General features: G+C 40.9%; 2 protein-coding genes and 4 non-coding genes across 6 annotated transcripts; all 6 read right to left on the bottom strand.

The window, feature by feature from the left end:
• Window positions 1–247: 247 nt before the first annotated feature.
• SNAPC5 (small nuclear RNA activating complex polypeptide 5) lies at window positions 248–4,317 on the bottom strand. Its single transcript, XM_067555537.1, has 3 exons — window positions 4,127–4,317; window positions 2,240–2,329; window positions 248–1,564 (listed from the first exon to the last, which is right to left on the bottom strand). Exons 1-3 carry the CDS (start codon window positions 4,214–4,216, stop codon window positions 1,454–1,456), a joined length of 291 nt encoding a protein of 96 aa, XP_067411638.1. The 5' UTR covers window positions 4,217–4,317; the 3' UTR covers window positions 248–1,453.
• Window positions 4,318–10,799: 6,482 nt separating this feature from the next.
• Window positions 10,800–17,874, bottom strand: RPL4 (ribosomal protein L4). The gene is made up of 10 exons (XM_067555530.1): window positions 17,744–17,874; window positions 15,748–15,919; window positions 14,764–14,870; window positions 14,168–14,306; window positions 13,379–13,503; window positions 12,760–12,889; window positions 12,105–12,261; window positions 11,808–11,891; window positions 11,008–11,128; window positions 10,800–10,917 (listed from the first exon to the last, which is right to left on the bottom strand). The coding sequence occupies exons 1-10, from the start codon at window positions 17,744–17,746 to the stop codon at window positions 10,876–10,878; spliced, it is 1,080 nt and encodes a 359-aa protein (XP_067411631.1). The 5' UTR covers window positions 17,747–17,874; the 3' UTR covers window positions 10,800–10,875.
• LOC137158387 (small nucleolar RNA SNORD18) lies at window positions 12,613–12,683 on the bottom strand. Its single transcript, XR_010921407.1, has one exon. It is a non-coding gene; the product is annotated as a small nucleolar RNA SNORD18 (small nucleolar RNA).
• LOC137158381 (small nucleolar RNA SNORD16) lies at window positions 14,373–14,472 on the bottom strand. Its single transcript, XR_010921401.1, has one exon. It is a non-coding gene; the product is annotated as a small nucleolar RNA SNORD16 (small nucleolar RNA).
• Window positions 14,960–15,031, bottom strand: LOC137158389 (small nucleolar RNA SNORD18). Its single transcript, XR_010921408.1, has one exon. It is a non-coding gene; the product is annotated as a small nucleolar RNA SNORD18 (small nucleolar RNA).
• On the bottom strand, window positions 15,991–16,091 carry LOC137158382 (small nucleolar RNA SNORD16). The gene has a single exon (XR_010921402.1). It is a non-coding gene; the product is annotated as a small nucleolar RNA SNORD16 (small nucleolar RNA).
• Window positions 17,875–18,020: the final 146 nt, after the last annotated feature.

The raw sequence follows: 18,020 nt of genomic DNA, 5'->3' as shown, positions 1-18,020 counted from the left end.
GTATTATCACACCCAGGACACTGAACGTACTGCAAGATACCTGCTCCCCCTTTTTAATAAGTAAAATGAAATTTTTTTTGTTTTCTACTAAGTTTTTTGCAGGGCTAGTATTGCTAGGAGAGACATCAACAGGAGCTTTAAAGTCTAATCATGTAATCAACACTGGAATGCTTTACACACATTTTATAAACCAGATATTTAAAATATATTCTACAAATAATCTTTGTCTGAGCGGTTGAAAGGGGTATCTGAGTTAAGACATTACTTTTATTTTCTATTTTTAGCAGCATAACACAAGTTTGGTTTTCTATGCATTCTAACATCTATTTAAGGAATGGTACAAGGATCAGCTGCAGCAAGTCATCAGGAGAGGAAATGCTTTGCCTGCTGATAAGTGCAACGCTAACTTATTAGTATACCATTACATGAATTCTGAAAGGGCCACCATTTTTCACTACCTACATCACCACAATTTCCTATTGCTCTCCTTCTGCATCAGCTTGAAAGCAGATGGGTTTATGGGGCTTGATAGTGGTGCTACTGAAAAAGAAAAAATAATTTTAGAATATCTCCTTTTAGAGGGTGTGTTGTAAAACAGCTTTTACCGTACAATCTGGGGACAAGATGAGGCTGACTGGATGCTCCTCTTTACTAGTAACTTCCCTGGAACTTATGTACCTTTAAACAAGATATAAAATGTACATTTTCCTTCACTTTTGTATTTAGGCTGACAGTGCAGCTTGAGGATAACATCAGAGATTCTGAAAGAGGCTACTTTGATTTTCTGTTTAAAGTGAAGTTAACATTCACAGTTGATAGTACAATAGCTCCTGCTCCCAATACAAGTCCCTACACTTGTCACATTTATAGGCAAACTGACATTTCATTCTCCACACAGCTGAGAATGTAAGCAAACAGTCTTGGACTGTATTTTTTCTTATTGTATATTAAAATAGTCCTAGTCTATAAAGATGAGGTTATACAGTACCATTATCTGGGTGGTGATCCACTGAACTCCAGTCTTATTTTTCAGCAATGCACCAAATCTCCACCTTTGTGGAATTACAATTGGAAGAGTTATTGCTTTTAGTGCATTAAATTAGTTTAGTTAACTAGATTAACAACTTCTCCCATCTATATACAAACAAGTAGTAAACTATACTTTAGGCTTTAAATGTAAAAGTATCATGCTACATATTTGTGCAACAAGTTTTCATTCTTTTAACATCCAAAACAAGATTCTGACAAGCTTGTGTCATCTATGGCATCAGTATAACATCACTGGAGCCCTCCAAAAGTCATTTTCATTCATGTTTGTAGTTCATATCTGTGTGTAGCACCAAGCAGAATCTGATGGGAAGTTTTGCTTGATCAGAAGGGAAGTTCCTGAGTCTAGTATAAATAAGACCAGCTGTCTCCCATTTCCTCCCCTCCTCTCCCCCCTCTCCGCTTTTCAGGAATCCGATTCATCCTCCTCTTCCTCCTTCTCCTCTTCATGGTCTTGAATACTTAGCTGCAATTCAGTTTGATTGATAGCAACCTCATTGTCCATCTGTCCAAGGGTCTGGTATAACAACAAGTTCAAGTTATCAATTATCAAGAGGAACAGTAATAATACTGAGCACTTCTATAGCATCTTCCCTCTGAGGATCTCACAGTGCTAATAAAAATGAAATAAGCTTCAGCATCTTTCACAGCCTCAACAATCTTTTAGAGTGATACTTCTCTATATTGGACTCACTGAATAATAAAGCCTACTGAGCTGGTAAACAGCTACTTCTCTACAGTATAGTTTTAACTAGTTCTGGGCTGATCCTAAGCAAAGAATTACTGACTGACAACACACCAAATCTCCATCCTCTGCAGTATCTTGGCTAAACAAGTGACAACAGTTTTACAGCAAAAACTTTATACTTCTTTGATTACAGCGTGTTAAGCTTTCCTGGCTGTGAATTAAAAATGTAAGGCAGATGTTTCCCAATCCAACTCCCAGAAACAACATGGTGTTAAGAGGAAAAGAGAGAGAAGTCATTTATTTGGTTTCTTAGTTGGTGAGTAATGTAACAATATAAGAACCCTAGATGAAACATTTACCAGAACCTTCCTCACTGAGAATGACTCAAACATGAACAGATAACTTTTTGTTGGTTTCATATTCTTTGCTACTTATGATTCTGTGTAGTATTACATGAGAAATAAGTGACCCTCCTTCCTTTAAAAAGGCAGGAGTGTTCCTTACTTTTTGAGCCTCCTCTGTAATAGCTGGCGGAGAGACCATTACATTCTTCTCTCTGGAGCTAATCATAGATTGAAGGGCCAGTTCTTCCACCTAGAAATAAGATATTGGAATAAATCTTTCCAGCAGTTACTTCTTTGCACCTGTTAGCAAGATATAGTCAAGTTCTATTTATTGTTTTTGAAGAGAGACAAAGTAGCCATCTGAAAATAAATTCCAATACACTGAACTCATAGTACCTACGGTTAAGAGCTCTTGTGATGATCTTGATGCAAACTACATATCTTGAACAAACACAAAGCAAAACACCAGATTCTGTATCATTTGTCTTGTGAAACAGCCCACAACGTAGGAACTATTACTAGTTCACAATACCTTTAAATTACAAATTCTATTTTTAACACAATATGAAGGAAACAGGAAGCAAGTCAGAATATAAATTATTCACCAAAGACTCTGATATATACTTGGTGGCACACTTATATTCAGTTACTGATATTTAACAAGTCTAATCTATTTCTGATATGTACAAAAAAGCATGTCAAGCTGAACAGAGCTTTGTTGCTCTGCTCAGATGTTTTCTGAAGCTAATTTTACAATACCAAATCTTTTTAAATACGGAGAGATCTAAAGGCGATAAAGTGACAGACATCACTTCTGAAAACTCTGCACATGCCAGCATGCTTCTAAAAGAAGTTATATCCCTTGCTGGAAAGGATATCATCAGTGCATTCCATGGGTGAATTGTCTATTAATAATTCTGTCACCTTTCCCACACCGCAGTCTTGGCATCTCACAGACAGTCACACTCTGACTTGCAAAACCTTACGGCATTCAAAAAATTGCTGGAGGAAATAGCTATAAAAAAAAACTGTAGAGGTCATGGCAAGCTATCTCCTGAATCCTGTAATGAAACGAGCCTTCACTCAAACCATTTTGTCAATGAACAAGTGCACTTAGTTAAATAATTTATGCTTTAGTATTTTGCACTTACACAATATTTTCAATCAAAGATCTTGAAATGTTTTTAAAATGACTAAATTAAGCCTCACAAAACCTCTAGGACAAAGACATTCTCTCTATTTCGAAGAGGAGGAAACTGAAGCTACAAAATGATTTGTCCAAGTTTACAAAGTGAGTCACCTGGAAAAAAAACGCTGCAGTCTTGACTCCACACTCTTGCTCTAACCACCAGACAATCACACCTCCCAGTTTTAAAGTGTTTTTAGTTCTTCCATACCTCAGGAAAGCCTAGCTAACTACGCCATGCCACTTGTTCTTTCCCACCTAGACTGCATGAGAAAAGATAAGAAATAAGGGCGCACAGAAACGCAGAAGAGTAAGTTTCGCCTTGTCTTTCTCAAATGTCTCTGTTCAACATACCAGGAGAGGCTGTCCTCTCCCGAGGGGATTAAGGGGCGATTACAGTTAGAAAAGAGGCCACAGACACCCGGGCAGCGTCTCCTAGTCACCCACTCGTGCACGCTCACTTCTGTGGCAAGAGTTGAGATTTTACCCCCGTGGCCATTGCTGCAGGGGCCCGGCGGGAGGCGGCCGAGGGCTGACTGTCAACGCAGGCCCCAGGGAAGGCCGTGGAGTGACACAGGGGAGAACCCCGGGCTAAGAGCACCCAGCCGGACTACCGAGCGGGGCACACCCAGCCCACAGCCGGGACCGAGCCCGCCTCACCGCGCGGAGCGGGGCCGGGGGGGGAGGGGGGGGCGCTCTAGGCGCGGGGCCAGCGCAGGGACCCATCGGCAGAAAGGCGGGAGCGAGCCGGCAGTGGGGGCAGGGGGCGGAGCGAGGCAGTCGAGGCCAGTCCCCGGGGAGGGCCCGGCCGAGCGGGAGGGGGCAGCAGCGCAGCGCGGGACCGGGCCCCCCCCGCCCGACCTTGAGCCGGTTGAGCTGATCGTGCAGCGCCGCCTTCACCCGCAGCAGCGTCTCCTCCTCCTTCCGCAGCTCCTGCAAGCGGCTCAGCATCCTCCCGGCCCCGGCCCCGGCCCTCCTCCAACCGCCGGCAGCCGGCGCAGGCCGATGACGCGTATGGGGAGCGCCCGGCCGGCCAGGAAACTAAAGGCGCCCGCCCGCCCTCTGGCCTGGGGAGGGTCGGTCGGTCGGTAATGCTGTGGCGGCTTCTTTAAGGCCTTCTAGTTGAGGCTGCGGCTGCGGCGGGCCGCCAGACAGGCCGTGCTCCTAACACCGCCCCTCAAGGTGACAGCGCCGGGATCCCTCCGCCGCTTCCACGCCAGGGGTCCGCCCACGCCAGGCCCGGGGCCCGCCCACCAGCACAGTGAGGTGGGGGCGGGGAGCCCGCCCCCACCGAGTAGCAGCGCCTCAGGCCGCCCCTCCCCTGCCTCCACCTCAGCTCCCCGTGTGGACGTGTCAGGGTAGAATCAGAGTCACCCAGGTCAGGGTTGGAAGTGGCCTCAGGAGGTCATCGAGTCCAAGCCCCTGTCCTGAGGGAAGCTGGGCCATGCCCCCCCCTCCGAGCCCGCCCCCAGTGGGGAGGCAGTTCCAGGCCCTCACCCCGGCAGGCAGCCTCGCCCTGGCACCTCCCAGCTTCAGTGGCCGCCCCCAGACCGCAGAGGGCCAGTCTCACCCCACAGCCAGCGCACCACTGCAGACCCACTCCCCCATTCCCGGCCCTCCCTTCGCGTATTTTAGATTCAGGTTCAGCACCTACGGGTGTTCCAAGTGAGACGTCTTCGCTACCTCGAGAGTCACGCGCCCGGACAGAGAGCAAAATGAAGGGGTGAGGCGGGAAATCAAAGTCTGTGAGGCAACTGGCAAAATCTGGGATGCACGGCTTCGCTCGTTCAGCCACACGCTGAGGCTGAATGAAAGGGACGTGGTGAAGATAGCACAGGGGGAGAGGGCAGTAGGAAAAAGACCCCACAGAAAGCTAAGGCTTGGTCTACACTTACCCCGGCGATTCAGCGCAGTCGACTGGAGTTACGCAAACTACGCAGAAAACTTGCGTAACTCCTGTGCTCCTTTTCTGTGCGCCGTCTTCACTGCAGAGCGCCGATAGGAACCACCTCCCCCTCGACGCAGCGCTATGCCACTTGTGGGGGTGGATTAATAGTATCAACTTCTGGATCGACTGAGCAGGTCTTCACTGACCGGTAAGTTGATCTGATGGCGGCGACTTTGTCACCGTCAGTGTAGACATAGTCTAAGGAAGTGATGGATGGATTGCATCAAAGACCGTGAGGTGGAGCTCAGTGCTGCCTCAGACAGATAAAGATGGTGGGTGGTTAGATGATGCCCCCAACCCCAAATGATGGGGTTTTAAATCATGTGTACTGACCTTAGATGGTTCATGTAGGCTTCTCATTGAGAACAAATACACCAACTATAACTGAAGTCTGTTTGAAAACATAGGGTGTGATCAATGTGCTTTAAATCAGGACTCTACTTACTAATTGGAAGCCAGGGAAAATGCGATGAACATGGGTCTGGTATTTTAAAGAGTAAATGATTGGGTCTATTCTTATAATGGTCAAAATAACAGTTTACTGAAAGTTCACCATTTAAATCTCTTGCCTGTGACTGTAAAGCATAGATGATGATAAACCAGGGTAGGGATATGTAACATAAGAGGCTGTGGGGAAGATGGCTTTTTTTAGTTTTAGTTTCTCTTCTTGATGTCTTGAAAATCTTAGTGATAATCAAAACACAACTGTATAAAAGCTTGAGGCAGAAATATTAAGGTATTTACAAACAACTCTATTTTATCTTGGAAAGTGAGGAATTTGTCTACAATCCTAAGTCTGTAGCATAGCCAGAAATCAAACCTCTCTCTCCTAATGTCTACTACTATATGCCTTATCCTCAAAACCATTCTGTCCTTCATTTCCCTTAAGGGAATAAAAGGTTGTCTACTTAACAGATGACTATGCACTGGTTTTCTCATAAGAACAGCTATACTGGGTTGGATCAAGGGTCCATCTAGCCCAATATCCCGTCTTCCAACAGTAGCCTATGCCAAGTGCTTCAGAGGAAATGAACAGAACAGCTAACGGCAAGTGATCCATCCCATCATCCAGTCCCACTTCTGGCGAACAGGCTAGGGCCACTTCAGACCATGTATCCTTGCCCATCTTGGCTAATTGCTCCATGAACATCCTCCATGAACTTACCTTGTTCTTTTTTAAACCCTGTTATAGTCTTGGCCTTCCCAACATCCTCTGGCAAATAGTTTCACAGGTTGACTCTGCATTGTGTGAAGAAATAATTTCCTTTTGTTCATTTTAAACCTGCTGCCTATTAATTTCATTTGCTGATTCCTAGTTCTTGTGTTATGAGTAAATAACGCTTCCTTCCTTACTTTCTTCAAACCAATCATGATTTTATAGAACTCTATCATATCCCCCCCCAGCTGTCTCTTTTCCAAACTGAGAAGTACCAGTCTTATTAATCTCTCCTCATATGGAAGCTATTGTCAAAGAACCTTAAACACACATTACATGTTATTTAAAAAAACATCATCATTCTAAAGGAATGAAACATGGCATCGATAGTTAATCTGGTCCTGCTACAAGGCAAAGCTTCTCTTTATTCCTCCATAGGCCACCATAGTTCCAAATGCACTAGTATTCATCAGTCATTGGACTGTTTACATCCTCTGCGTGTAGTATCACAAACAGCATTATAGCAAAAGTGTAACTACAATACCAGCTCCAAATACATCCATATTATACTTCTATATTAAAAACTTGTAGGAATGGAGAGCAGGAACTGCAGTTTTGTTTGGACCTGTCTTTCTAAAGACACCTGGAGTCACTACCTTTATAGGTTAGACCAGCTGGATAAAAAGACCCTCTAACCCCCAGAGAAGTCATATCTTAATGTACCATATCCTAATGTTTTTTCATTCCTGCCTGAAATAAATTCAAGATTTTGTGTGCTGAAAACTTGCTATGTTGGATGCAATCCAGACTCATGCAACTCGCAATAGTCCTGTAATATTTGGGATGGATGGAAGTTTGTCACTGATATTTTAAACTTGATAAGGAAGTTACTTTCTACACTTCTGGCAGCTAACAGCTTAAAATAAAGCATGAAGCAAATAGCAGAGGTAAGAGTCAAGAGAAACAGTGATTTCAGTCCCTTGTTTGTCCCCATCATGTAATAGGGATGGTTTAGGTATACTTAAGTCCTTGGGCCAGTCTACTCTTCGCACCACCATCTGCAGAGGAGGTGGAAGAAAAATAGTTAAAAGGGAAAACAGAAGGAAAAATTAGAATAAAGGAATGAGTATAAATAGCAAGTGATCAAACATTTTTATAATAAAAATGTTATACTATATAAGGTATAATAAACTCACAAACCAGTATCTTTTGATGAGGGTATCCTTTTGCCAGAATATAAAAAGCTATTTTCTCACTGTATTAAAATCTGCCATTTTAAATTGGTTTATAGGGTCTACTGCTGCAATCTGTTGAAAGTTGTTTAGGGGTTTAGCTCTGATGAGCGGCTGTATTCATGAGTTTCCTGCCTCTCTCCTTTCTGTAACTTTTGCCAATCATATTTACAAACAAAAATTATTCAAGGGAGGAAAAAAGAAAATGACATGGATTTAGGTGATTTGTGATTTCATATGCTATCTGAGGAAGGTAGTTGTTAGGAAACTAGTAATATACCAGTGATTGGTTAATTATAAAGATGGATGAAGTTAGATTAATTTTTACTCAGCCCTCCCCTTTAGCCTAAGATGGAGGGAGTTATTTAAATTCTGAAAGGCAAATTGCACATTTGGTTCATAAACATTGTGGGAATTTACTTATTTTTCATGATTTTGGGCTTTGCTGTCTATCAAAGAATTTTGGGGAAGGAGAACACAGCATCTCGTTTCTGCTTCATAGTCTTAAAAAGGGAGCATCCCTGGGGAATAACAGCATTTAAAAAAAAAAATAGGAAGCAAATATGTTTTCCGAACACTGATCTGTTTTTAAGTACGAGTACTAGCCTTACTTTCCCTTTTAGCTTTCAGACTCCTCTCAGAAATTTCATGATATGAGCATATTTAAAAGATTAACATTTGGTCCCTTTGTTTTAGGCTTTTGTTTCGGAAGAGTTAGATTATTTTTGTAATAAAAAACGGACTAGCTTGCATATCTAAAAAGCTAAAGGGAATTTGAACAATTTAAACCAGATAGTAACTTAACGCAACTTCATATAAAAACATTTTTCAGTCTCAATTCTAATTTAACCTATTGAATGCACACACTATTTCAGATGTCAGGTTTATACATGAGAATTTACAAATATATATTTACATTTTAGTCTGATATAAAGCTCTTGTAATTACTTTTGTACCCAGAGTGTGGACTGGAGTAAATTAAGGATGCTTTTCAGTAACTTGTGTATGGTAAATAAGGTAGTATCCCTGGACCTAAATGTCAAATCCTTCACATCAAATTGTGTTGCATACAGCTAATATAGTATGAATATCATGTCATCCTTAAACATTGTGCAATCACTACCTATAACCAATCGCTATAGCATTCCTGCACAAGGTGATTTAGGAGCAATGAGAAATAAGCAGTCTATTGTGAGGTGGCTCAGTCCTAATACACGGTCATATTTTTCTTGTTAAAGGCTAATTGCATAGATATCTAGCTCATGAGCATGGGTTATCACTGTTACCCTCATCCTCTGTTCCTTCCCTTACTGCATCTTATATTACACTGACTGCTCTTTGGAACAGGGACTTTTTTTTTTTTTTTTTTTTTTACAATGTTTATATAGCTCTAGTGTAAACTGGGTCCTAATTAGGCCTCTGTTCATCTCTAAAATTGCCCAAAATCACCTTTAGTATCAAATAAAATACTCTTGGAACAATATTTCCCTTTATTAAATTAGTTTGGCAAGGGGAAAAGTTGAGTAAACAGGCACACAAATGTCTACTTCTGAACTGCCACCTTGTGGCTGTTACATGTAGTGAGTTTTTGATAGCCAATTCAGAGTTCCCATACTGAATACCCTCACTATTTTTGATCCAGAAACTAACATCTTATCTGTGATTTCAGATGCAACACATTATGGATCTACTTAACTAGCAGGATAATGTACACCATTACCAAGGAATAAATTAGGTAGGCAGACATTTAAGTAAAAGCTATTATTTAACTCCCCTACACCATCTCAAATGTAGTAATAATTGATTAAAAATTCTATTCATGCCCCCAAATCAGTGGGTACATCAATGTAATTTTATTCTCCCTCATCTTAAGGTGAGTCTGCAGCAGCAAAGGGCTTTGAGAATTTCAACAGCTTAACTGAACTCAGTATTAGTCTGTAAGATCGCATGCTAGGTTGGTAAGTTAGAGACTTAGCACAGTTTCAGACTCTTCAGCCTACCATAGTGAAGACTTTCCACCTCTGTTTAACCAGTTTCCATTAAAAGCCCTGATTTTGCCATCCTTTTTCCAAAAGTTCTTTTGCGTAGTTTCTAATGTATATTTCCTGCCCAAAGAATTGAGAATTTAGAGATAAACCTGAAAAGCCCTTTTTTAATTTGATGTTGCATTTGCTTTACACAAAGAACAGAGGATCCTATTTGTACATTTAATTGTAAAAAGGCAGTTATAGTCAGCAAGAGAAAGCAAGCACTAAGCTCATTCCATCTACAGAATCGTACTTCTAGACTTTGTTGAAGACAAACTTCAATATATTGCTGCCTTACCCATTACCTCCACTATGAAGTTATTCTGTCCCCATTGTCTTTCTAAATGAAGTTCAAACTCTGCTTCTTCAGTTAGGGAGTAAACCAGCTCATTATGCCTTTGTACTTTTTATCCACTCCTGGGTGTTCTACACAACTAAGGATGGTCAAACTTATTGTAAACTTGATTTCAGTGAAATTAGTATTTTCACTGAAACTGTCTTCTGTAAGCTTTAACTTTCTGTTCAAAATGTCAATAACACTTGTTTTCAACCAAAAACCTATTGGTTTTCAATAGAAAGAATGGTTTATTGACCTGCTCTATTCGTAACCAACAGAACTATTTTGTATTATTTAGTAACAAGTAGCGAGTCTCCATACTTTAGAAGCCGGATGGGTCACCGGGAGCAGTCAGTGTTGGCATGGGAATCTTGACTACAGATTTTTAATGTTTAAAATAGCTTACAAGGGTAATGGTTCAAAATTAAAGGGCAATTTAGTTCAACTTTGAGGTTAAAAACTTCCTTAGAATAAACTTGCTTATCATCTAAGCCCTGTCTACACTAAGGGCACTTCCCTCTTCCAAAGTTTCCCTCTGGGACTAACCCCAGCTTAGCTCTAGTAGTAGAAACTCTGGAAGCCCTAGCCAGTGGATCCCACAATAACGCAGTATCCTGTTCCCTTTTAATAAAGTTCAGATACACTTCAATTTTACAGTAAATGTAAATAGACTTTTTTCACCTTTCCCTTTATGCTTTCTGATAGAATACATAACGTTGGACACTAAAAACAACCAACTGCTCATCCAGCGTTTAATTTATTTTCACTGTATCCCTTCTTCCCTCCAAAGCATTTGTAGTCGTGGTCACAAATAATTTAAAGACACTCCACCAATTCAATAGAATATTTATTTGTTGTAAATCCACAGTATAGTCTTCTGAATTTAAGTGGATAAGCCTGATGCAGAGCACTATGCTGCAGCCTTTGACTTCTTCTCTTCTTTGCTTTTGTGCTGTAGAGGAAACAAAAGATTAGTTTTCAGCAACATATACAGAACGTATAATAATTAATGCATAGATCAGACATCTAACTTGAGTCTCACGTTTTGAGCATGGCGCAGGATAGTATTGCGTCGCATCGTCTTGGCATATGGATTCAGTTTTATCATGACTCTCAGGTTCTTCAGAGGATTCTTCTTGAGAACTCTACGGTGAATCTTTTTACTATAAAAAGAATTCTCAGTTAGTGTACTTCATGGAGATGCAAAACTCTTATGTAGAAGTGAATACACTGTACTAAATGGTTTAGTCTTCTAAAAGATGACTTATATTTGATTTTCAACAGACCAGGTTACTGTTAAAAAGGCAGAGTACATCAAGACCCTAACACCGGTAACGTCTATGGTCTTAAATCCAGACCTCCTATATATTTAATTCAGTAAGATCAAGTTGAAAAAAGTCAGAAAAACAGGGAAACAGTGAAGAAATATACTACAAAATGTCTGGCATTCTCAGCTATGAAGAGACTGTCCACATGAATTTCATATTTCATTCAGCTTGGAAAAAACAGAATGGAAGGATAGTCAGTTTCATGTTCCAGTTTTCATACTTCAACATAATATTGCATTTTTTTGGTTGCAAACACTGCAGAAGGTGTAAATCCAGACTTTCTAAATATTCAATTTATATCCAAAACCATATTTTTAGAGCTAGAACCACTTGACCATGTACACTGAATTAATCTAAATAAAACCAAGTTCTTAACATAGTTTTAAAAGCAGGAAACAGAGAATAAGATCCTTCTGGTTTGTCATGTTGAGTCTTCCACACCCTCTCATCCCAAAAAGTTGAGTAAGTGTTAAAAATAAATCCATGTACTTTGTAATTAGATAAAAATAATTACTTTGGTGCACGCAGGGCCTTCTGGATCTCCTGGCTTTTTAAGATTCTTCCAAGATCTGTATTGGTCATCTTATGCATTGGTAGGCTGCACAAAACACAAACATTTACAGTCACAAATTAGGTGGGGATATTTTCTCTGTACTCAAATTTTACAAAGAGCTAGATCTTCAGGAAACCTTACATCCTCAGCTACCACTAAACTAAAAGTTACAGAACTTCTGTGTTGACTAGTACCAGATCATTTATCACAATTGTCTTACCAAAATTTTTAGCCAAGTCGGATTCTAGACATACATACTTGTAGTCACTCTTTAGGGTAGCAGGTTTGCGCCAGGTACCATACAACTCATCCAGCTTGCGGAAGGCACTTTCAGTCCAAATGCAGAAACGTCCAACGTGGCCACCTGGAGCAAGTCTCAAAAGATTCAGCTTGTTTACATTGAGGAGAGTAATTCCTATAATGAGACAAGATCACAGTATTTTACTTGATACAATAGCAAAATCAGAGCAGCTCAGCAGTTCGTACAAAAATCAAAGTATGGATTTACTGTTTTACATGTTTTATACTACAAAGATATACAGGCATCAAGATTACAAACCAATGTATGAAACTTTTCATTTTACAAAGATATTTGAAAGGACCAAAAAATTGATAATATAGCAGTATCAGCAAGTTATCTTTCTGCTCTCTATGAATGCTATTTATAAAATAAAATAAAATTAAACATACCTCCAATAATGCTCTTAAATGTACTGAAAAAAAATTTTTTTTTTCCCCAGAGGAATACATTCACTCAATTCAACTAGTAGTCAGAACTTCCACAAAATCATGCGTTTCAGAAACACGGACCAATGAAGTGGAATCTCATCATTCTAGGTATTTTCATCCAAACAGAAGATCAGGGCTTCCCAATAATAGACATGCTACCATTTGTTCAATAATTCAAAGTTACCTGGGATATTTCTAAAAGCCTTGATGATGCCATTATCCTCATTATAGATAATGCAGGGTCCCCTGCGTTGGATACGACGGCGATTCCTCATTTTTCCCTTCCCAGCACGCATACGCTGGGAGGCATAAACCTGCACAGAAATAAAACATGTAGAAAACCAAACAGTACAATTCCCACTATTAAGAGGTAGCACAATCAAGAGTCAGACCATCACTATCATCACTGTTCATCTGAAACACGGACCAGTGAAAAGTTCATCAATTTGAAGATAAACTAGGCTATTAAAATATTTTCTATGCAACACTTAAATGAAGAGTTTTAGGATGAAACTGGCAGTACAATAAAAGGAAAATCTGCATGGACTGGTTATAGTTTGCTTGGAATAACCCTACTATAGTTTGTCAAGTATTTAATTAATAGCACAGTGTTAGCTCAATATATGAGTAGAGAAAATATACATGTAATGTAATAAAACTAATATAATTATAGCAACTATTCTGAATACTTTACAGCCAAATTATTAATTTACTGAGCTGAAGTCTGGCACGAGCATTGTTTTAATGGGAATTTGTAAAAGGTTTTTGGAAGAAAATACTTGTACTGACAGTAACCAACTCACCTTTTTAATGTCATTCCATGCTTTAAGCTTCTTCAGAAGCAGAACAGCTTCCTTGGTTTTCTTGTAACCCTCAACTTTGTCCTCAACTACGAGGGGAAGTTCTGGGACCTCCTCAATGCGGTGGCCTGATTAGGATTTTACGAGAAGTTGATTATAAATTATCCATTCCTTTTTGCCCATACAAATCTCAATGTGTTATTTAAGTAAATTTAGTGTTCATGAATGATGCTGCACTGAGAATAATGTAAATGTAAGTTCTCTGTATAATGAACATGTATAGTAAAAGCAGTAATGCAAACTTCACCGCAGGAACTCACTGGTGTCCCTCAAATCACACCAAGAGGGACCACACTTCTAGGGCTGAGGTTAGTTCAACCTGTCTTTGGCCTCTAAAAAACAGTCATAATGGTGATCTGGAATGTGACCCAAAACTGATATTTCAGCAACTGACTATCAAACTACTAAGGCAAGATTCACATCAGTGACAGGCTATTTCCAGTTTGTTCTGCATAACCTCAATGTACTGTTTTGCTCAACATAAATGCTCCTTTTATTTGCAATACTTCACATGAAAGGAATACCATTAAAAAAAGTTGTACTGCAATACTGTACAACACTCAACTTCTCTGTGGAGTAAATTGAATTACCCCATGACCAAAAAGAGTTTCTCACTTTACCATACCAGTCTGTCTTATCTATTGGTTTATACAAATGGCAATACAATAATGAGCTGTTGGCACATTGTTGTGCAGTAAACAGCCAGCATTCTGGAATTTTCAACATACCCACCTTTAGACATGACCAGTGCTGGGAGAGCAGAAGCTGCCAGAGCAGAACAGATGGCATACCGTTTTTGAGTTGTATTTACTCTGCGGTGCCAACGTCGCCAAGTCTTGGTTGGGGCAAACATACGGCCTCCGCGACACATCTATGCATTCACAGTAAAGAATAAAGCTTTTCAAAAGTTTTTACATAACAAGACCTTTCAAAGCCTTGCTCAGCATTAGCTGTTCGTCAACCATCTGTACCAGCTCACTGACAGCAGGCAACTGTCACTGAGTACAGAGTAAGACGCAAATTACGACATCATGGCAAGCTAAACAAACATCAATGTATAGCTCAAATTAAAAGATATAAAGATATTTCCTCATGGTGATCAATTAATGGTTTTGTACATTAAAATAAATTTGAACCCAGACAAGTGGGACTGTAGCCTTCATGTTACTATAGGCTTTTGATCTCTTTATGATGTAGCCCAATCTATAGAACATGGTTATTACCTTAAAGAGAAAGAACCTTCATGTTTAGCATTTCGATTTCTGCTTCCCCTCAAAAAATTCAATTTTACATCTGCTCAAAAGTCACAGCCAAAATTAAAAGGATACATTTCCAAAAGCACCTTGGCCAGAGCGATGAGTTCCACCACCTCTCACTCGGGGAATACGAGCAACAGCTCTTCCAGTACCCCAAGATTCAGCACTGGTCTGGTGGCCTGAAACAATAAGATTTTTAATTCAACAGTAAAAGTCCAGAGCAAGTGAAAAACGATTTTTTCTAAATCAAACAAATAAAGAATTCAAGAGACTCAGAACTTCCACTGATATCACATAGTTCAGAAACACGGACCAATGAAGTGGAATCTCATCATTTCTGCATGGTGTATCAGTTAACTGAACCCTACTACCTTAATTCATTTCTGAACTGAATTAAAGTAAAACGGATTTTGAAGCTTGATCATCAATTTGGACAAAAACAACTGTGACTATTATACTACTATCAAAATGATCATGTAAATTACAAAATTTACTGCACTTTAAGATGGACACTGTAAACATACATATCTTCCTAAGTGGTTAGCTATAATTAGTGGTTTCGGGTGTGATGTTATCAGATGACAAACCAAGTAGGTTTATGCCTGTTGAGTACTTGGATGGGAAAATTCTGTGGAAAACTTGTAGCATCAGCTGTCCTTGTATCAGACCATAACCAAGTAGGTTGTCTTTTAAATATAATGTAAAACTGAGGTGATAATCTAACCACCAATGGCAATTCAGTATTCTATGGCACTTTTCATAACAGAGCTGTTAACTGATTTTGCCTAGCAAAAATTCCCTTTGTGGGTCTAATTGGCTAAGGTGCCTTCTGCAGTGTTTGTTTTAGGTTCCACACCAGAAAGTAGCTGCAGCTCTGAGTCCTTCTGGCTGTAAAGCACCGTGTAAAGTAAGTCCAAGTAGTTTTGGAGAGAAATTAAAATTCAAATAATGTAAGTGGCATGTATTACAGTAAGTTGACAATTATTATATATTGACATAATAAAACGATAACCCTGGTCTAAATTAACCCATTCAAATTCTGTACAAAAATCATACCTGCAAGTTCACTGACAGCATAGGGTTGCCTATTGTTCTTGCGCAAATTGGTGTGAACAAAGTTCACGATATCAGGGCGAATAGGAGCCTTAAATATAGCTGGCATGGTGACATTTTTGCCTGATACCTCCCCCTTTTCGGAGTACACAGATATCAATGGACGAGTACAAGCCTGAAAGAGACAGAGTTTTTTTCAGCACCAATTAAGTTGAATGGTTCAGATTCAAGCAGTGGTACAAATATTGCTCAGAGTCAAGCTGTCTTCAGTTAAACAATGCCAGCATGCTGACAGCAGGCAACTGTCACTGAACATTGGATAAGACGCAAATTATATCATCACAGCAACTATTTCCATTTATGCTTACACCGAACATATTCGTAACACTGCACAAGTATTAACACACACACTTGGGAGTAACGTTCAGATTCATCCAGGACATAGAACTCTACTCTTATTCTTAAATTTGTAAATCTTGATTACTAAACAATCACTGTTATAACATGCCTTCAGGTGACACACCTATTTTTGATGCACAATATTTAGTCATTTATTTAAAATGATTATTTGGTTTACAGGATTGTAATATAAATTAACAGAATGCATGTTTATATGCAGATTACAGTAATTTTCATAGTAGTTTCTACATGAAACAAACTTAAAAATTGCTCACAACACACCAGAGTTTACTATACACACAGATTACCCTACATAGCTGGAATGATTGCCAACCTGTTTATAAATGCTATATCCACTCAACTTTTTTTCAGATACTTAAAAGATGACTAAGATTGTCTAATTAAAAAATTCATTTATGAACTATGTGCATTTTGGAGATTTTCTGGTGCTGTAACAAGTTACTTCACTTACAAAAGTATCTTGGAAACCTGAAAAACTAATTAGGCCCACTACTGCTTTCCCTTCCAGTGTCTAATAAGGACCTCAACTATATCTGAGCAATACTTCAGTAAACACCTGGCCTTAACAAAATGGTGTGTGGGTCTGCCATTAACACTGTGAGTGAGGGAATTTTTTTTTTATTCCAACCAACTTCTGTTGGTGGAAAAAAACCCAAGGTTTTGAGCTACACAGAGCTCTCCTTCAAGTAACTACCACTGTGTGGCAATATGAAAGGTTTCTCCCTCCCTTCTTCCCCAGTTTTGCTCAAACAACCATTTCACGAATAGCTATAATACATACTGTATATTGCAAGAATTCCCAATAATGAAAGTGTCAGTTACTCTGATTTCTAACACTTACTACTGTATCATGACAGCGACCATCACCATTTAAGGCTGTGGGCCGGCATGGCAGCATACATGGAACTAGAGGTTGTTCAAGCCAGATTGCTGACTCGTGCTGCTACGTGTAAACTTGTGACATAGTTTCACGCCCATTGTTTTTCAAACCCTATTATTTTGGGCCGGGAGGGAAGGACCTTGGAAAAGGAGAGAGGACGGGGCCCGGCATAGCCCATTTTAGTAACAGCCCTGTCGCCAAACCTTCCATGCTTTAAGAAAGGAACAGAGGGGAAGCAGCCGAGAGCCAGGCGGGAGTCTCGCAGTGGCCCGTGGACCCATCTCCTCTGTCCCCAACTCCCCATCCATCCGCTCACCGCCCCCAAAGTGAAGAGATACGCTCAGGAGGGGCCCAGAGATGACACGCGAGCCGCGGGGTCTCAGCCACATCCCGTCCTGTCCCCCCGCGGGAACCAGGCCCGTTTCCATTCCCCGACGGCACACAGGCCTGCTCCTCCCATCTCGGCTCCCCGCATCGGCCCTGGCCTATTTCCCCCATGGCGACGCCGGCTCCACGCGGCCAGCGCTCACGACTCCAAAATGGCGGCCGGTTACCCCGCGCCCTCCCGTTCGCAGGCGGCCCGGCGCTGCCCGCCGATCCCTGCTCCCCCCACTCCTTGGCTACTACCCGCCCCGTTCCCCGGCACCCTCTTGCTGACCCGCCACCCTATGGCCCAGCCCCACAAGCCCGCTCCCTCACCATGCTGGCGGAGGAGCCCCTCTGGTCCTCACTCCTCTCTGCCACGGCCCCAACCGGAAAAGGAAGAACCTATTACACCGCCTCCCATAAGTAACCCTCCTCCTGCGCGAGCCGCACCACCCTTCCCTAACCCGTCCCGCACAGACTTTCCAGGAGCCGACACTAAAGCGGGCGGGTCCTCCTGTACTCTACCACCATCCTCCGGTTGAGGTTGTGGAAATATCCCTATTACACGACCTCCTCCCGGGCTTCCGAGCCGGGGGGACTATTTTTTGGC

This window comes from Emydura macquarii, unplaced genomic scaffold (assembly GCF_026122565.2).
Source record: "Emydura macquarii macquarii isolate MOO-44397 ecotype Brisbane River unplaced genomic scaffold, CSIRO-AGI_Emac_v2 contig_1644, whole genome shotgun sequence".
NCBI classification, from domain to species: domain Eukaryota; kingdom Metazoa; phylum Chordata; order Testudines; family Chelidae; genus Emydura; species Emydura macquarii.
This window is presented reverse-complemented; position numbering and strand designations above follow the sequence as displayed.